Source organism: Hibiscus syriacus, unplaced genomic scaffold (genome assembly GCF_006381635.1).
Source record: "Hibiscus syriacus cultivar Baekdansim isolate YM2019G1 unplaced genomic scaffold, ASM638163v2 tig00116938_pilon, whole genome shotgun sequence".
NCBI classification, from domain to species: domain Eukaryota; kingdom Viridiplantae; phylum Streptophyta; class Magnoliopsida; order Malvales; family Malvaceae; genus Hibiscus; species Hibiscus syriacus.
This window is the reverse complement of record NW_024063476.1, coordinates 73,049-85,612: the sequence shown is the minus strand read 5'-3', so window position 1 is coordinate 85,612 and position 12,564 is coordinate 73,049. Positions and strand designations below refer to the sequence as shown.

At 31.8% G+C, this 12,564-nt stretch overlaps 2 protein-coding genes and 1 pseudogene across 2 annotated transcripts; all 3 read left to right on the top strand.

Annotated features, from left to right (window-relative positions):
* The first annotated feature begins 1,553 nt into the window (after positions 1–1,553).
* LOC120188101 (putative lipid-binding protein AIR1) lies at positions 1,554–2,005 on the top strand. Its single transcript, XM_039191622.1, has 2 exons — positions 1,554–1,648; positions 1,745–2,005. The coding sequence occupies exons 1-2, from the start codon at positions 1,568–1,570 to the stop codon at positions 2,003–2,005; spliced, it is 342 nt and encodes a 113-aa protein (XP_039047553.1). The 5' UTR covers positions 1,554–1,567.
* Positions 2,006–7,734: 5,729 nt separating this feature from the next.
* Positions 7,735–8,186, top strand: LOC120188097 (putative lipid-binding protein AIR1). The gene is made up of 2 exons (XM_039191621.1): positions 7,735–7,829; positions 7,926–8,186. Exons 1-2 carry the CDS (start codon positions 7,749–7,751, stop codon positions 8,184–8,186), a joined length of 342 nt encoding a protein of 113 aa, XP_039047552.1. The 5' UTR covers positions 7,735–7,748.
* Positions 8,187–11,082: 2,896 nt separating this feature from the next.
* On the top strand, positions 11,083–12,267 carry LOC120188096 (annotated as a pseudogene).
* Positions 12,268–12,564: the final 297 nt, after the last annotated feature.

Here is a 12,564-nt window from a genome sequence, read left to right as displayed (position 1 = left end):
AGACGTGTCGAATGGGATGAAGATGAACAATGAGAAATTGAAAGAGTTTATTGGACTAAAATGACATTTTAAAAACGTGGTTGCTAATTTTGTTAATTATTTATAACTAGTATTAAATCAATTGAATGTGTAAATATGGAGGATTAAAATTGTTATTATCCCAATTAAAAGAAAGGCACGTGAATCTCACCTCACCTGTAATGACTAATGAAAGCTTAATAACGGTCGATGAGTTTATTGTACAAAACTAAAACATTAGTGACCTAATTGAAAAAATAATCATGTTCAACAATCAGAATAAAATCGAACCCATACATTAATGACTGAATAGGTACTTTGACCTTGTTAAATATTCAAACAACAATAATAAAAATAAAAGAACAATAAAAGAAACTATAAATAATTAAATCAAACATTAATTAAATCAAGCAGTGATGTATTGTGATTTTGGGTAAACTATGCGAATAGTCTCCTTTGGTTTTTTGTCTGATCGACTTTGTTTAGAAATTTAAAAATTTTGGATAAATGATCCCTAATGTTATCGATCCGTTCTATTTTAGTCTCTCTAATTAATGTCCATTAACCCATTGACAGATACATGACACTTCTTCTTCTTTATTTAGCTGTACAGAACTGTGACTCGCATATTCTACTGCATTCTTTACTCTGGAAATAATGCCGGACCCAGTTTGAGCTTGCGGACTGTTCAAAATGTGGTCTGATCAAAACAGTGATAAGAACCCCTCTAGTACGTGCTTGTCTTGACCGGTGGCTCAACGTTGGGAACCCTTATGAGCCAGAAACGGTGCTCCTTTTGGTAAAACCAGCCTCTATTATAACTGCCCAATGACATGTTTCATTTAGAATCGGGGGAAAACGGTGCATAATGATGGCTAAGAATTAGATCATTTGCAGCATATAATGTGTCCAATGTCCACTGAGAACTTTGAAAAATAGCCTTGTTGCATGCACCAAAAATAAATCAGAATTATACAAGTGTACTTATTCAGACCCTTTAATTAAGCATACTAGCAAAGTTCAAAAAGAGAATCACAATGTAAAGCAGGAGGTTGCTTAGCGTAATAACATTGTGGGACAATCAAATTATTATTATATATAATTGCCAACTAAACAAATATTTCAAGATCAAAATTGTCCAATAAATCTGACTTAGTGGCTCTCATTTTCTAGTTGTAGAACATTTTAATTAAAAGATCATTTTCAAATTATTATTATATATAATTGCCAACTAAGCAAATATTTCAAGATCAAAATTGTCCATTAAATCTGACTTAGTGGCTCTCATTTTCTAGTTGTAGAACATTTTAATTAAAAGATCATTTTCAAATTATTATTATATATAATTGCCAACTAAACAAATATTCCAAGATCAAAATTGTCCAATAAATCTGACTCAGTGGTTCTCATTTTCTAGTTGTAGAACATCTTAATTAAAAGATCATCCATGTCCTAGCTATAAAAACCCTTTGCTCACTTCATCATCAACAATATCATCTTGTAATAAGCGGTTTCATATTTTTTTACGTAAAATCTTTTTATTTCAGAAATGGCTTCAAGTGTCAACGTACCAACTGCTCTATTCCTTTCCCTCAACCTTCTTTTCTTTGCTTTGGTAAGCTCTCAAACTGTTGCTAATAATTTAAAAGGTTCTTCTTGTGCAACAAAATCTAGAATCTCCGTTGTTATTCATCCCGGAGATGTTGTCCCTAATGGCCGGGGTCAGTCCGGTACATGCAATCCCCTGAATCTCGGTGTGTGTCTTGATGTATTGGGTTTGGTGAACGTTGAGCTTGGTAATGTTCCTGTAAAACCATGTTGTAGCCTAATCCAAGGTTTGGCTGATCTTGAGGCTGCAGTTTGCCTTTGCACAGCTGTCAGAGCAAGAGTATTAGGCATTAACATTAACCTTCCTATTTCATTGAGCCTTGTTCTCAATAGTTGTGGACGAAGTGTTCCTACTGAATACATTTGCAGCCTTCAATAGTGTTATTCTCCGGTCTTCGATTTTATTGTGTGTTGAGTGTGCAATTGTTTATTTGTTGTATCTTATAATTCCTTTCCCACCAAGTTTTTTTACTGTATCTCACTAATTCTAAATAAATGTCAACTTCTACTTTACCACATTAGATAAATATTTTTCATTCAATTATCAAATTTAGTATGCTACCCTTTTCATCAATCAAATTTTGTTCAATAAATTTTAGAGCAGATTTTATTCTGACCATTGAGGAAAAACATTTATTAATAAGGTCACTAAACTTTTCTTTTGGTGTCAATCAAGCCACTAGTCGTTCAAAACCAAACGAAGAAAGTGCCATGACCCAATAAAATATTGTTTTTAGTCCTCATCCTATCAACATGATCTTGATTCAAAATAACTCATTAAATTTGACCCTACATGTTTTTACATTTAATCGATTTACTATTCCTTTCTTCTACATATCCTCTCTCAAATCTTAATCCGTTTTATATAAGAATTCTATCAATTCATTCCACAAATGCATCATCTTCATCCTCATAAATGAAAATATACATGTAATTTTGCAAACAATAATTGAAGAAAAAACAAAAATTAACTATTAATGGAACAATATCCATGAGAAGGGAGAGAATGGAAAGCATTGGCAAATCATAAATATTTATAGGGAAGAACACACATATACTATTAATTCCTTATTCAACTGGTAGTCTTATTTTGTAATTTAAAATAAGAAAATATCCTCCAATAACACTAAATGAAAATAATGACGCTTAAAATTAATCAAGATGACGGAAAATATTCTTTTATTTAAATATATAAGGAAATAGTCGTTTGAATATACTTGAAAGTTCGATTTTTATATTTGTAAATAATTGAATATTTTTAATATGTCTTAGATTGGATGAGTAATTTTAATTAGTCTTTTGAATTCTTGGTGTTTTAGACAGAGTTATTTCTATTCGGGAAAGGAAAAAGAGAGACTGGGCTACCAAAAAGGAGAAGAAAAAAACAAAGGGGAATGTATCTCCAGAATTATCAAGTACTTCCCTTTCCGATTCAGATATGTTATCTCGGTGGAAAATGAAAATTAGATAGGTATGAAAAACCCTTGAATTAGGAAAGAAACTTGGTATCCAAATCATAGGTGATGAAAGCGAGGCGGTGAGGGATATAACTCTTTTGGAAGAGAATTCATAAGCCTTAAAACTAGGAGGTGTTCTCAGAAACTATGTGGTCACTTACATTGTATGTCAATTAATATGAATATAGAGTATAAGGCTTTTTGCCAATCTTTGTTGCATGGTGGGTTAATTCTTGGAGTGTATTGGATTGTATATATAATACGAATCGAGGGCAAAAGTTAAGTATGGTCTCCTCAGGGGACATGTTATGTAAAGTTTTAATGGGGTTGGCGATTTGTTTCAGTCGTTTTGGCAGGGTGAGAGAGAAAGAGTTGCATCGAGGATGGGGTATTAAGTAAACTCAGATCATAGGTGATTCTTATTTGGTAGTAGTGTTTTACTCTAATTGGTGATCCATAATTGTTGTGTTGAAGGGGTTGGTGATGCTTGTAAGGGTGACTATCTCTTAAGAAGAGTTCATATTTTTCTGCTTGTAATGGTTTGTTTGAAAAAATGTCTTATCATGGGTCTTGGATTCGTTCTAGCCCAAAATGGTGTTTTTCTTCAATTTTAATTGGTGTTGCTTTTAAGGGTGTTTCTCATTTGGTTTTGGATTCTCTCTATAGGTTGGAAGGGTGGATTTACTGGCTTGTTTATAGTGGTACATGGGATTTTGGAATTTATTGATGGTCTATGAGGTATTTTAACATGAAAAATTAAGCTTGAGGGTCTAATGAGAGGTTATCTCAATCTTTGGCTGTTATAGATTCATGTAGGAGATGATCTAGATAAATTAAAGGCTTGACTTCTTATGCTTCGGGTTTTACTAGATTTGGTGGTGTCGTAATTTGTAAAGGGAATTTTTTTTTGTCGATCGCTTTGATCTAAGGTGTAAATTTAATATTTTATTTCTTCTCCTTTGGCGATGGTGAATAATTTTCTTTGAGTTTGTTCAGTTGGCGTGGGAGTTGGTTATGGTGTAGTCTAAGATTATCCCAAAAAATCGAAATGGCAGCATAGAACATCTTGAAATGTTGTATTGTTAAGGTGCGAGCTGTTCAAAGTGTAGTGAAATGAAAGACAATCCTTGTTCATAGCGTGGTGGTGTTAGCGGTCTTATTTTCCGTCGTTTTGTGGGTGTGGAAGCTTTCTATAAAGGTTCGACAGTCTTGAGCTGGAGTATTATGGTTTTTAGCTGTTTGGTGCTTGGTTATTTTGTTATGGCTTCTATGTGTTGAACTTGTCGAATTCTTTGGAATGTGTTCTTTGTATTTGTGGTGAGGTCTCTCAACATGATGAATACTTGGTTGGCATGTTGGATTATCGAGAATTCATCCTCTTCTCGGTTTGGTGGATTTTGTGTTCCCTATGGAGCCATATTTTTTTGTTTCTTATTTTCGAGTAACGTTGTATAACTCTTTCTATATTTGACTTCTGAGAGTTAGCAGTTTGGTGTTCCATAGTTTTTTGGTTATGTTGGAAGTGGTTTTTATGTTTTGTTGTGTGTTCTGTAATGCCGGACTATATGTACTCTTTTGCTCTTTTTAGGATTAGTGAGGTTTTTAATGAAACGTATAGTCGAGGTTAGTCTTTTCTAATAAAATTCTATTGTCGATTAAAAAAAAGTAATGCTAGATTTTTTAGGGAAAACTGGCATTTCTCTACTTCAATTGGAAGGAGGAAGCACCTTCCTAGTTCATATTAGGTGGTTTTTACTATTCACTTGGAAGTAATGAAAATGTAACTTTTTCACCTTAGAAGCCCTTAAACAAATTAAATATTTTTGGGTGGTCCAATCACACCTTAAACAGTTATTTATGATAACTCATCGAACCATTTTTTCTAATTAAAGAGAAAACCCAAATGTAACCAAAACAAACCCTAAAACCATTTTTTTTCATTTTTCCAAAAAATTATGAAACCTTCAAAAAGGCATTGGTTTTGATTATGATATGTATGGTTCTTTGCGCATATTATTCATGAAGTTCATATCGGTCAGTCGCTTTAATCACATGTGTTGTTTAACATATGTTTTGGCTTTATGTGTTGAAACTAAAAAACAGTTTAGGTGCATTAATGCACAATTTGGTATAAATTAAAGGTTTCAAACAACTTCATAATTGAATCAGTTTTGGTTGAAAATTAGAAAGGGAAAATAATTCATTTAGTCCATAAAATTTTCACAAAGTACGTCCCTAAAACTCAACTATAAATAGCTTAGCCATTTTCCATTTTTCATATATTTAAAATCATTCAATTCTTCTCTCCTATACTAGAGAAATTTATAGAGTTTCTATTAAGTTGTTTTCTCCTTTTTATCAAGAGAAAATTGTTCTTGTTTTCTCCTTGTTAAATCTAGAGAAGTTGTAACTCACTCCTATTTTCTTATAGTGAAATTCTTCTACCTTTTCCTATGGATTTTACCCTATATTGTTTAGGAGTTTTACATGTAAAATTTGTGTCTTATTTATCTTTGTTATTATTTTCTCAAATTATCAATTACGATTTTGCTCTATCCGACGACTGTATTCCGCGACAATTGGTATCATAGCTTGATTTGAGTGTGTAATATATACTTTTTGTCTTTGTGGTTACCACTAAAAGATTGATCCTCCAACATAAAAAAGTAAGAATGTATTACCTATTCTTCGAAGGTTCCAGGGAACTGTTCACGTCAAATAGTGAAATAGTGGGAGTTATCTGTGATAGAAGTTATGGCAAAGAAATTTGATTTTGAAAAGTTTAATGGGAGAAATTCTAACTCTGGAAATTAAAGATAAAAGCTATCATAAGGAAAGATAGTTGTTTAGTGCCTATCATTAAAAGATCGACAAATTTCACAGATGATAATAAATAGAATGAGATAGACGGGAATGCTATGGCAAACCTTCATCTAACAGTACCAGATGAAGTATTGTCGAGCATTGAGGAGAAGAAGATAGCCAATGAGATTTGGGTTCATCTCACCAAATTGTATAAGGTCACATCTTTGCACAATAAAATTTTCCTAAAGAGAAAATCGTACACTTTTCGGATGTCAGAATCTACTTTATTTGCACTTAAACGCCGTTAATGAAGTTGGAAACAGTGAATTTATCAACTTCAATTTGGATAAGGATGAAGACGTGTCGAATGGGATGAAGATGAACAATGAGAAATTGAAAGAGTTTATTGGACTAAAATGACAAATTTTTAAAATGTGGTTGCTATTTTTGTTAATTATTTATAACTAGAATTAAATCAATTGAATGTGTAAATATGGAGGATTAAAATTGTTATTATCCCAATTAAAAGAAAGGCACGTCAATCTCACCTGTAATGACTAACGAAAGCTTAATAATGGTCGATGAGTTTATTGCACAAAACTAAAACATTAGTGACCTAATTGAAAAAACAATCATGTTCAACAATCAGAATAAAATCGAACCCATAGTTATTGACTGAATAGGTACTTTTCCCTTGTTAAATATTCAAACAGCAATAATAAAAATGCCCGTCTCGAGAGATCAATAATAAAATAAAAATTTATCCCAAAAAAATAATAAAATAAAAGAATAATAATAGAAACTATAAATAATTAAATCAAACATTAATTAAATCAAGCAATGAGGTATTGTGATTTTGGGTAAACTATGCGAATAGTCCTCTTTGTTTTTTGTACGATCGACTTTTTCACAAATTTAAAAATTCAGAGTAAATGATCAGTAACGTTATCGATCCATTCGATTTTAGTCCCTCCACAATTAATGTCCGTTAACCCATTAACAGAAGTCTTACGTGAGACTTTGTCTTCTTCTTAATTTAGCTGTACAGAACTGTGACCCACATATTCTACTGCAGTCTTTACTCTGGAAATAATGCCGGACCCAGTTTGAGCTTGCGGACTGTTCAAAATGTGGTCTGATCAAAACAGTGATAAGAACCCTCTAGTACGTGCTTGTCTTGACCGGTGGCTCAACGTTGGGAACCTTATGAGCCAGAAACGGTGCTCCTTTTGGTAAAACCAGCCTCTATTATAACTGCCCAATGACATGTTTCATTTAGAATCGGGGGAAAACGGTGCATAATGATGGCTAAGAATTAGATCATTTGCAGCATATAATGTGTCCAATGTCCACTGAGAACTTTGAAAAATAGCCTTGCTGCATGCACCAAAAATAAATCAGAATTATACAAGTGTACTTATTCAGACCCTTTAATTAAGCATACTAGCAAAGTTCAAAAAGAGAATCACAATGTAAAGCAGGAGGTTGCTTAGCGTAATAACATTGTGGGACAATCAAATTATTATTATATATAATTGCCAACTAGACAAATATTTCAAGATCAAAATTGTCCAATAAATCTGACTTAGTGGCTCTCATTTTCTAGTTGTAGAACATTTTAATTAAAAGATCATTTTCAAGTTATTATTATATATAATTGCCAACTAAACAAATATTCCAAGATCAAAATTGTCCAATAAATCTGACTCAGTGGTTCTCATTTTCTAGTTGTAGAACATCTTAATTAAAAGATCATCCATGTCCTAGCTATAAAAACCCTTTGCTCACTTCATCATCAACAATATCATCTTGTAATAAGCGGTTTCATATTTTTTTACGTAAAATCTTTTTATTTCAGAAATGGCTTCAAGTGTCAACGTACCAACTGCTCTATTCCTTTCCCTCAACCTTCTTTTCTTTGCTTTGGTAAGCTCTCAAACTGTTGCTAATAATTTAAAAGGTTCTTCTTGTGCAACAAAATCTAGAATCTCCGTTGTTATTCATCCCGGAGATGTTGTCCCTAATGGCCGGGGTCAGTCCGGTACATGCAATCCCCTGAATCTCGGTGTGTGTCTTGATGTATTGGGTTTGGTGAACGTTGAGCTTGGTAATGTTCCTGTAAAACCATGTTGTAGCCTAATCCAAGGTTTGGCTGATCTTGAGGCTGCAGTTTGCCTTTGCACAGCTCTCAGAGCAAGAGTATTAGGCATTAACATTAACCTTCCTATTTCATTGAGCCTTGTTCTCAATAGTTGTGGACGAAGTGTTCCTACTGAATACATTTGCAGCCTTCAATAGTGTTATTCTCCGGTCTTCGATTTTATTGTGTGTTGAGTGTGCAATTGTTTATTTGTTGTATCTTATAATTCCTTTCCCACCAAGTTTTTTTACTGTATCTCACTAATTCTAAATAAATGTCAACTTCTACTTTACCACATTAGATAAATATTTTTCATTCAATTATCAAATTTAGTATGCTACCCTTTTCATCAATCAAATTTTGTTCAATAAATTTTAGAGCAGATTTTATTCTGACCATTGAGGAAAAACATTTATTAATAAGGTCGCTAAATTTTCCTTTTGGTGTCAATCAAGCCACTAGTAGTCCAAAACCAAACGAAGAAAGTGCCATGACCCAATAAAATATTGTTTTTAGTCCTCATCCTATCAACATGATCTTGATTCAAAATAACTCATTATATTTGACCCTACATGTTTTTACATTTAATCGATTTACTATTTCTTTCTTCTACATAACCTCTCTCAAATCCTAATCCGCTTTATATAAGAATTCTATCAATTCATTACACAAATGCATCATCTTCATCCTCATAAATGAAAATATACATGTAATTTTGCAAACAATAATTGAAGAAAAAACAAAAATTAACTATTAATGAAACAATATCCATGAGAAGGGAGAGAATGGAAAGCATTGGCAAATCATAAATATTTATGGGGAAGAACACACATATACTATTAATTCCTTATTCAATTGGTAGTCATATTTTGTAATTTTAAATAGGAAAATATCCTCCAATGACACTAAATGAAAATAATGACGCTTAAAATTAATCAAGATGACAGAAAAAATATTCTTTTATTTAAATATATCAGGAAAAAGCCGTTTGAATATACTTGAAAGTTCGATTTTGATATTTGTAAATAATTGAATTTTTTTAATTCGTCTTAGATTGGATGGGTAATTTTAATTAGCTTTTTGAATTCTTGGTGTTTTATTTCAATTTAAACAAAAAGTAATGCTAAATTTTTAGGGAAAACTGACATTTGTCTACTTCGATTGGAAGGAGGAAACACCTTCTTACTTCATATTAGGTGGTTTTTACTATTCAGTTAGAAGTAATGAAATGCCAACTTTTTCACATTAGATGCCCTTAAATAAATTAAATATTTTTGAGTTATTTAATCACACCTTAAACATATATTGATGGTGACTCGTCGAACTATTTTTTCATTTAAAGATAATACTCAAATTTAATCAAAATGAACCCTAAATTTTTTTTCCAAAGCATTATGAAATCTTTAAGAAGTCATTGGTTTTAATTATGGTAATTATGGTTCTTGGAACGTATTATTCGTGAAGTTCATATTGGTCAGTTGCTTTGATCACATGTGTTGTTTAACATATGTTTTGGTTTTATATTTGATACAGAGATTATATTTATTTTAAATTTACGTGATGGTCAAATATAGAAGATTTTGATCTCATATGGTGTTGCTTACTTAATTGTTTTAACATGATAGAGGTTTGATTCAATTGATTTGTGATAGTTTGATGTGAAACGTGACATATATTATCTGACGATGGTATGTTTAGATTGTTACTATGTGGGACCAATGTCAGTTGATTGTCTCTCGCAGAGTAGGTTTTGCGCCCGGGAAGTAGGTTCTCTTCTATAGTGTACCCTGATTTTAAGCGTATTTGGTGTTATTTAATTTTTTTTGGTTATTTCAATGCATATTTGATACCAGTTTGACCAATTTTAGCTTTATTAGTGGTTTTTAGTCTTAATATAAACATTGTCGAGCAAAAAAATAATAATAATTTGTAATAGTGGTGTACTTCAATTTTGTTTAATTTATTATTTTAAAATGGTTTAACATAGTATTTTTTTTATCTTTTCATTTTTTTTATGAATATATTTTTTATTATTTTTCTCATATTATATTTTTTCTCATCAATATCGTATCAATATACATATTATCTTATTTTCCTTTAATTTTTCACATGAATATTTCAATGTACATATTATGAATCTACTTTATTTGCACTTAAATGCCGTTAATGAACTTGGAAACAGTAAATTTATAACCTTCAATTTGGATAAGGATGAAGACGTGTCGAATGGGATGAAGATGAACAATGAGAATTTGAAAGAGTTTATTGGACTAAAATGAATTTTTTTTAAAATGTTGTTGCTAATTTTGTTAATTATTTATAACTAGAATTAAATCAATTGAATGTGTAAATATGAAGGATTAAAATTGTTATTATCCTAATTGAAAGAAAGGTACGTCAATCTCACCTCACCTGTAATGACTAACGAAAGCTTAATAATGGTCGATGAGTTTATTGCACAAAACTAAAACATTAGTGACCTAATTGAAAAAATAATCATGTTCAACAATCAGAATAAAATCGAACCTATACTTTAATGAGTGAATAGGTACTTTTCCCTTGTTAAATATTCAAACAGCAATAATAAAAAGAAAAAATAACTTCAGTAATCGAAAATGTCTTATAATATACGATTTTAACTAATTTTTTTTAGATTTGTAAAAACAACCAATAAATTCGCAACGCAAACTCCTATTACGCAACACACTTTCCAAATTCGCAACTCGAACATGGAAATTTTCGCAATGCAAATTTTGTTTTCGCAACGCTAATTACCAATATAGGTAAACACAGCTATTCGCAACGCGAATTTGAAATTTGTAACTCGAACATGAAAATTTTCGTAACGCTAATTACCGATATAGGTTAACACAACTATTCGCAACGTGAATTTCGCCAATTTCGCAACTCAATTACCGATATAGGTAAAAACGGTAGAAAAAATTCAGTAAAAAATCTAAATTCGACAATTTGAAAACTGAGTTACGAATTTGAAAAATTCGTGTTGCGAAATGTAAAATCTCGCATCTTAAAGAAAAAATTAAATGACATAAAATGCACTATAGTGGTTTTCAACCTGGGACATTCCAGTTGCTAAGTCTACGTATGAATCACTCAACTAAACCTACGCCTGTAAATGAATTAAACAAACACGAACGAGGGTATGTTCATGTTCATGTTCGTTCGTTCGTTTAACTTTAACCAAACAAACGAACTGTCAGGGAAAACGGTGCACAATGATGGCTAAGAATAAGATCATTTGCAGCATATAATGTGTCCAATGTCCACTGAGAACTTTGAAAAATAGCCTTGCTGCATGCACCAAAAATAAATCAGAATTATACAAGGGTACTTATTCAGACCCTTTAATTAAGCAGATTAACAAAGTTCAAAAAGAGAATCACATCACACATGTAAAGCAGGAGGTTGCTTAGCGTAATAACATTTTGGGACAGTCAAATTATTATTATATATAATTGCCAACTAAACAAATATTTCAAGATCAAAATTGTCCATTAAATCTGACTTAGTGGCTCTCATTTTCTAGTTGTAGAACATTTTAATTAAAAGATCATTTTCAAATTATTATTATATATAATTGCCAACTAAACAAATATTTCAAGATCAAAATTGTCCAATAAATCTGACTTAGTGGCTCTCATTTTCTAGTTGTAGAACATCTTAATTAAAAGATCATCCATGTCCTAGCTATAAAAACCCTTTGCTCACTTCATCATCAACAATATCATCTTGTAATAAGCGGTTTCATATTTTTTACGTAAAATCTTTTTTATTTCAGAATTGGCTTCAAGTGTCAATGTACCAACTGCTCTATTCCTTTCCCTCAACCTTCTTTTCTTTGCTTTGGTAAGCTCTCAAACTGTTGCTAATAATTTAAAAGGTTCTTCTTGTGCAACAAAATCTAGAATCTCCGTTGTTATTCATCCCGGAGATGTTGTCCCTAATGGCCGGGGTCAGTCCGGTACATGCAATCCCCTGAATCTCGGTGTGTGTCTTGATGTATTGGGTTTGGTGAACGTTGAGCTTGGTAATGTTCCTGTAAAACCATGTTGTAGCCTAATCCAAGGTTTGGCTGATCTTGAGGCTGCAGTTTGCCTTTGCACAACTGTCTGAGCAAGAGTATTAGGCATTAGCATCAACCTTCCTGTTTCATTGAGCCTTGTTCTCAATAATTGTGGACGAAGTGTTCCTGCTGAATACATTTGCAGCCTTCAATAGTGTTATTCTCCGGTCTTCGATTTTATTGTTTATTTGTTGTATCTTATAATTCGTTTCCCACCAAGTCTTTTTACTGTATCTCACTAATTCTAAATAAATGTCAACTTCTACTTTACCACATTAGATCAATATTTTTCATTCAATTATGAAATTTAGTATGTTACCCTTTTCATCAATCAAATTTTGTTCAATAAATTATAGAGCAGATTTTATTCTGACCATTGAGCAGATTTTGATCTATGAAAGAAACCACGTGTACGGAACAAAATTCTAGACCAAACCTTGTTTTTATTAATT

Bases quoted from the DNA above. Each gene is read 5' to 3' on its own strand.
- LOC120188097 (XM_039191621.1), top strand. From the start codon at position 7,749: ATGGCTTCAAGTGTCAACGTACCAACTGCTCTATTCCTTTCCCTCAAC. The intron at 7,830-7,925 runs GTTGCTAATAAT...GGCCGGGGTCAG, and splicing joins CTTTGGTAAGCTCTCAAACT to TCCGGTACATGCAATCCCCT.
- LOC120188101 (XM_039191622.1), top strand. From the start codon at position 1,568: ATGGCTTCAAGTGTCAACGTACCAACTGCTCTATTCCTTTCCCTCAAC. The intron at 1,649-1,744 runs GTTGCTAATAAT...GGCCGGGGTCAG, and splicing joins CTTTGGTAAGCTCTCAAACT to TCCGGTACATGCAATCCCCT.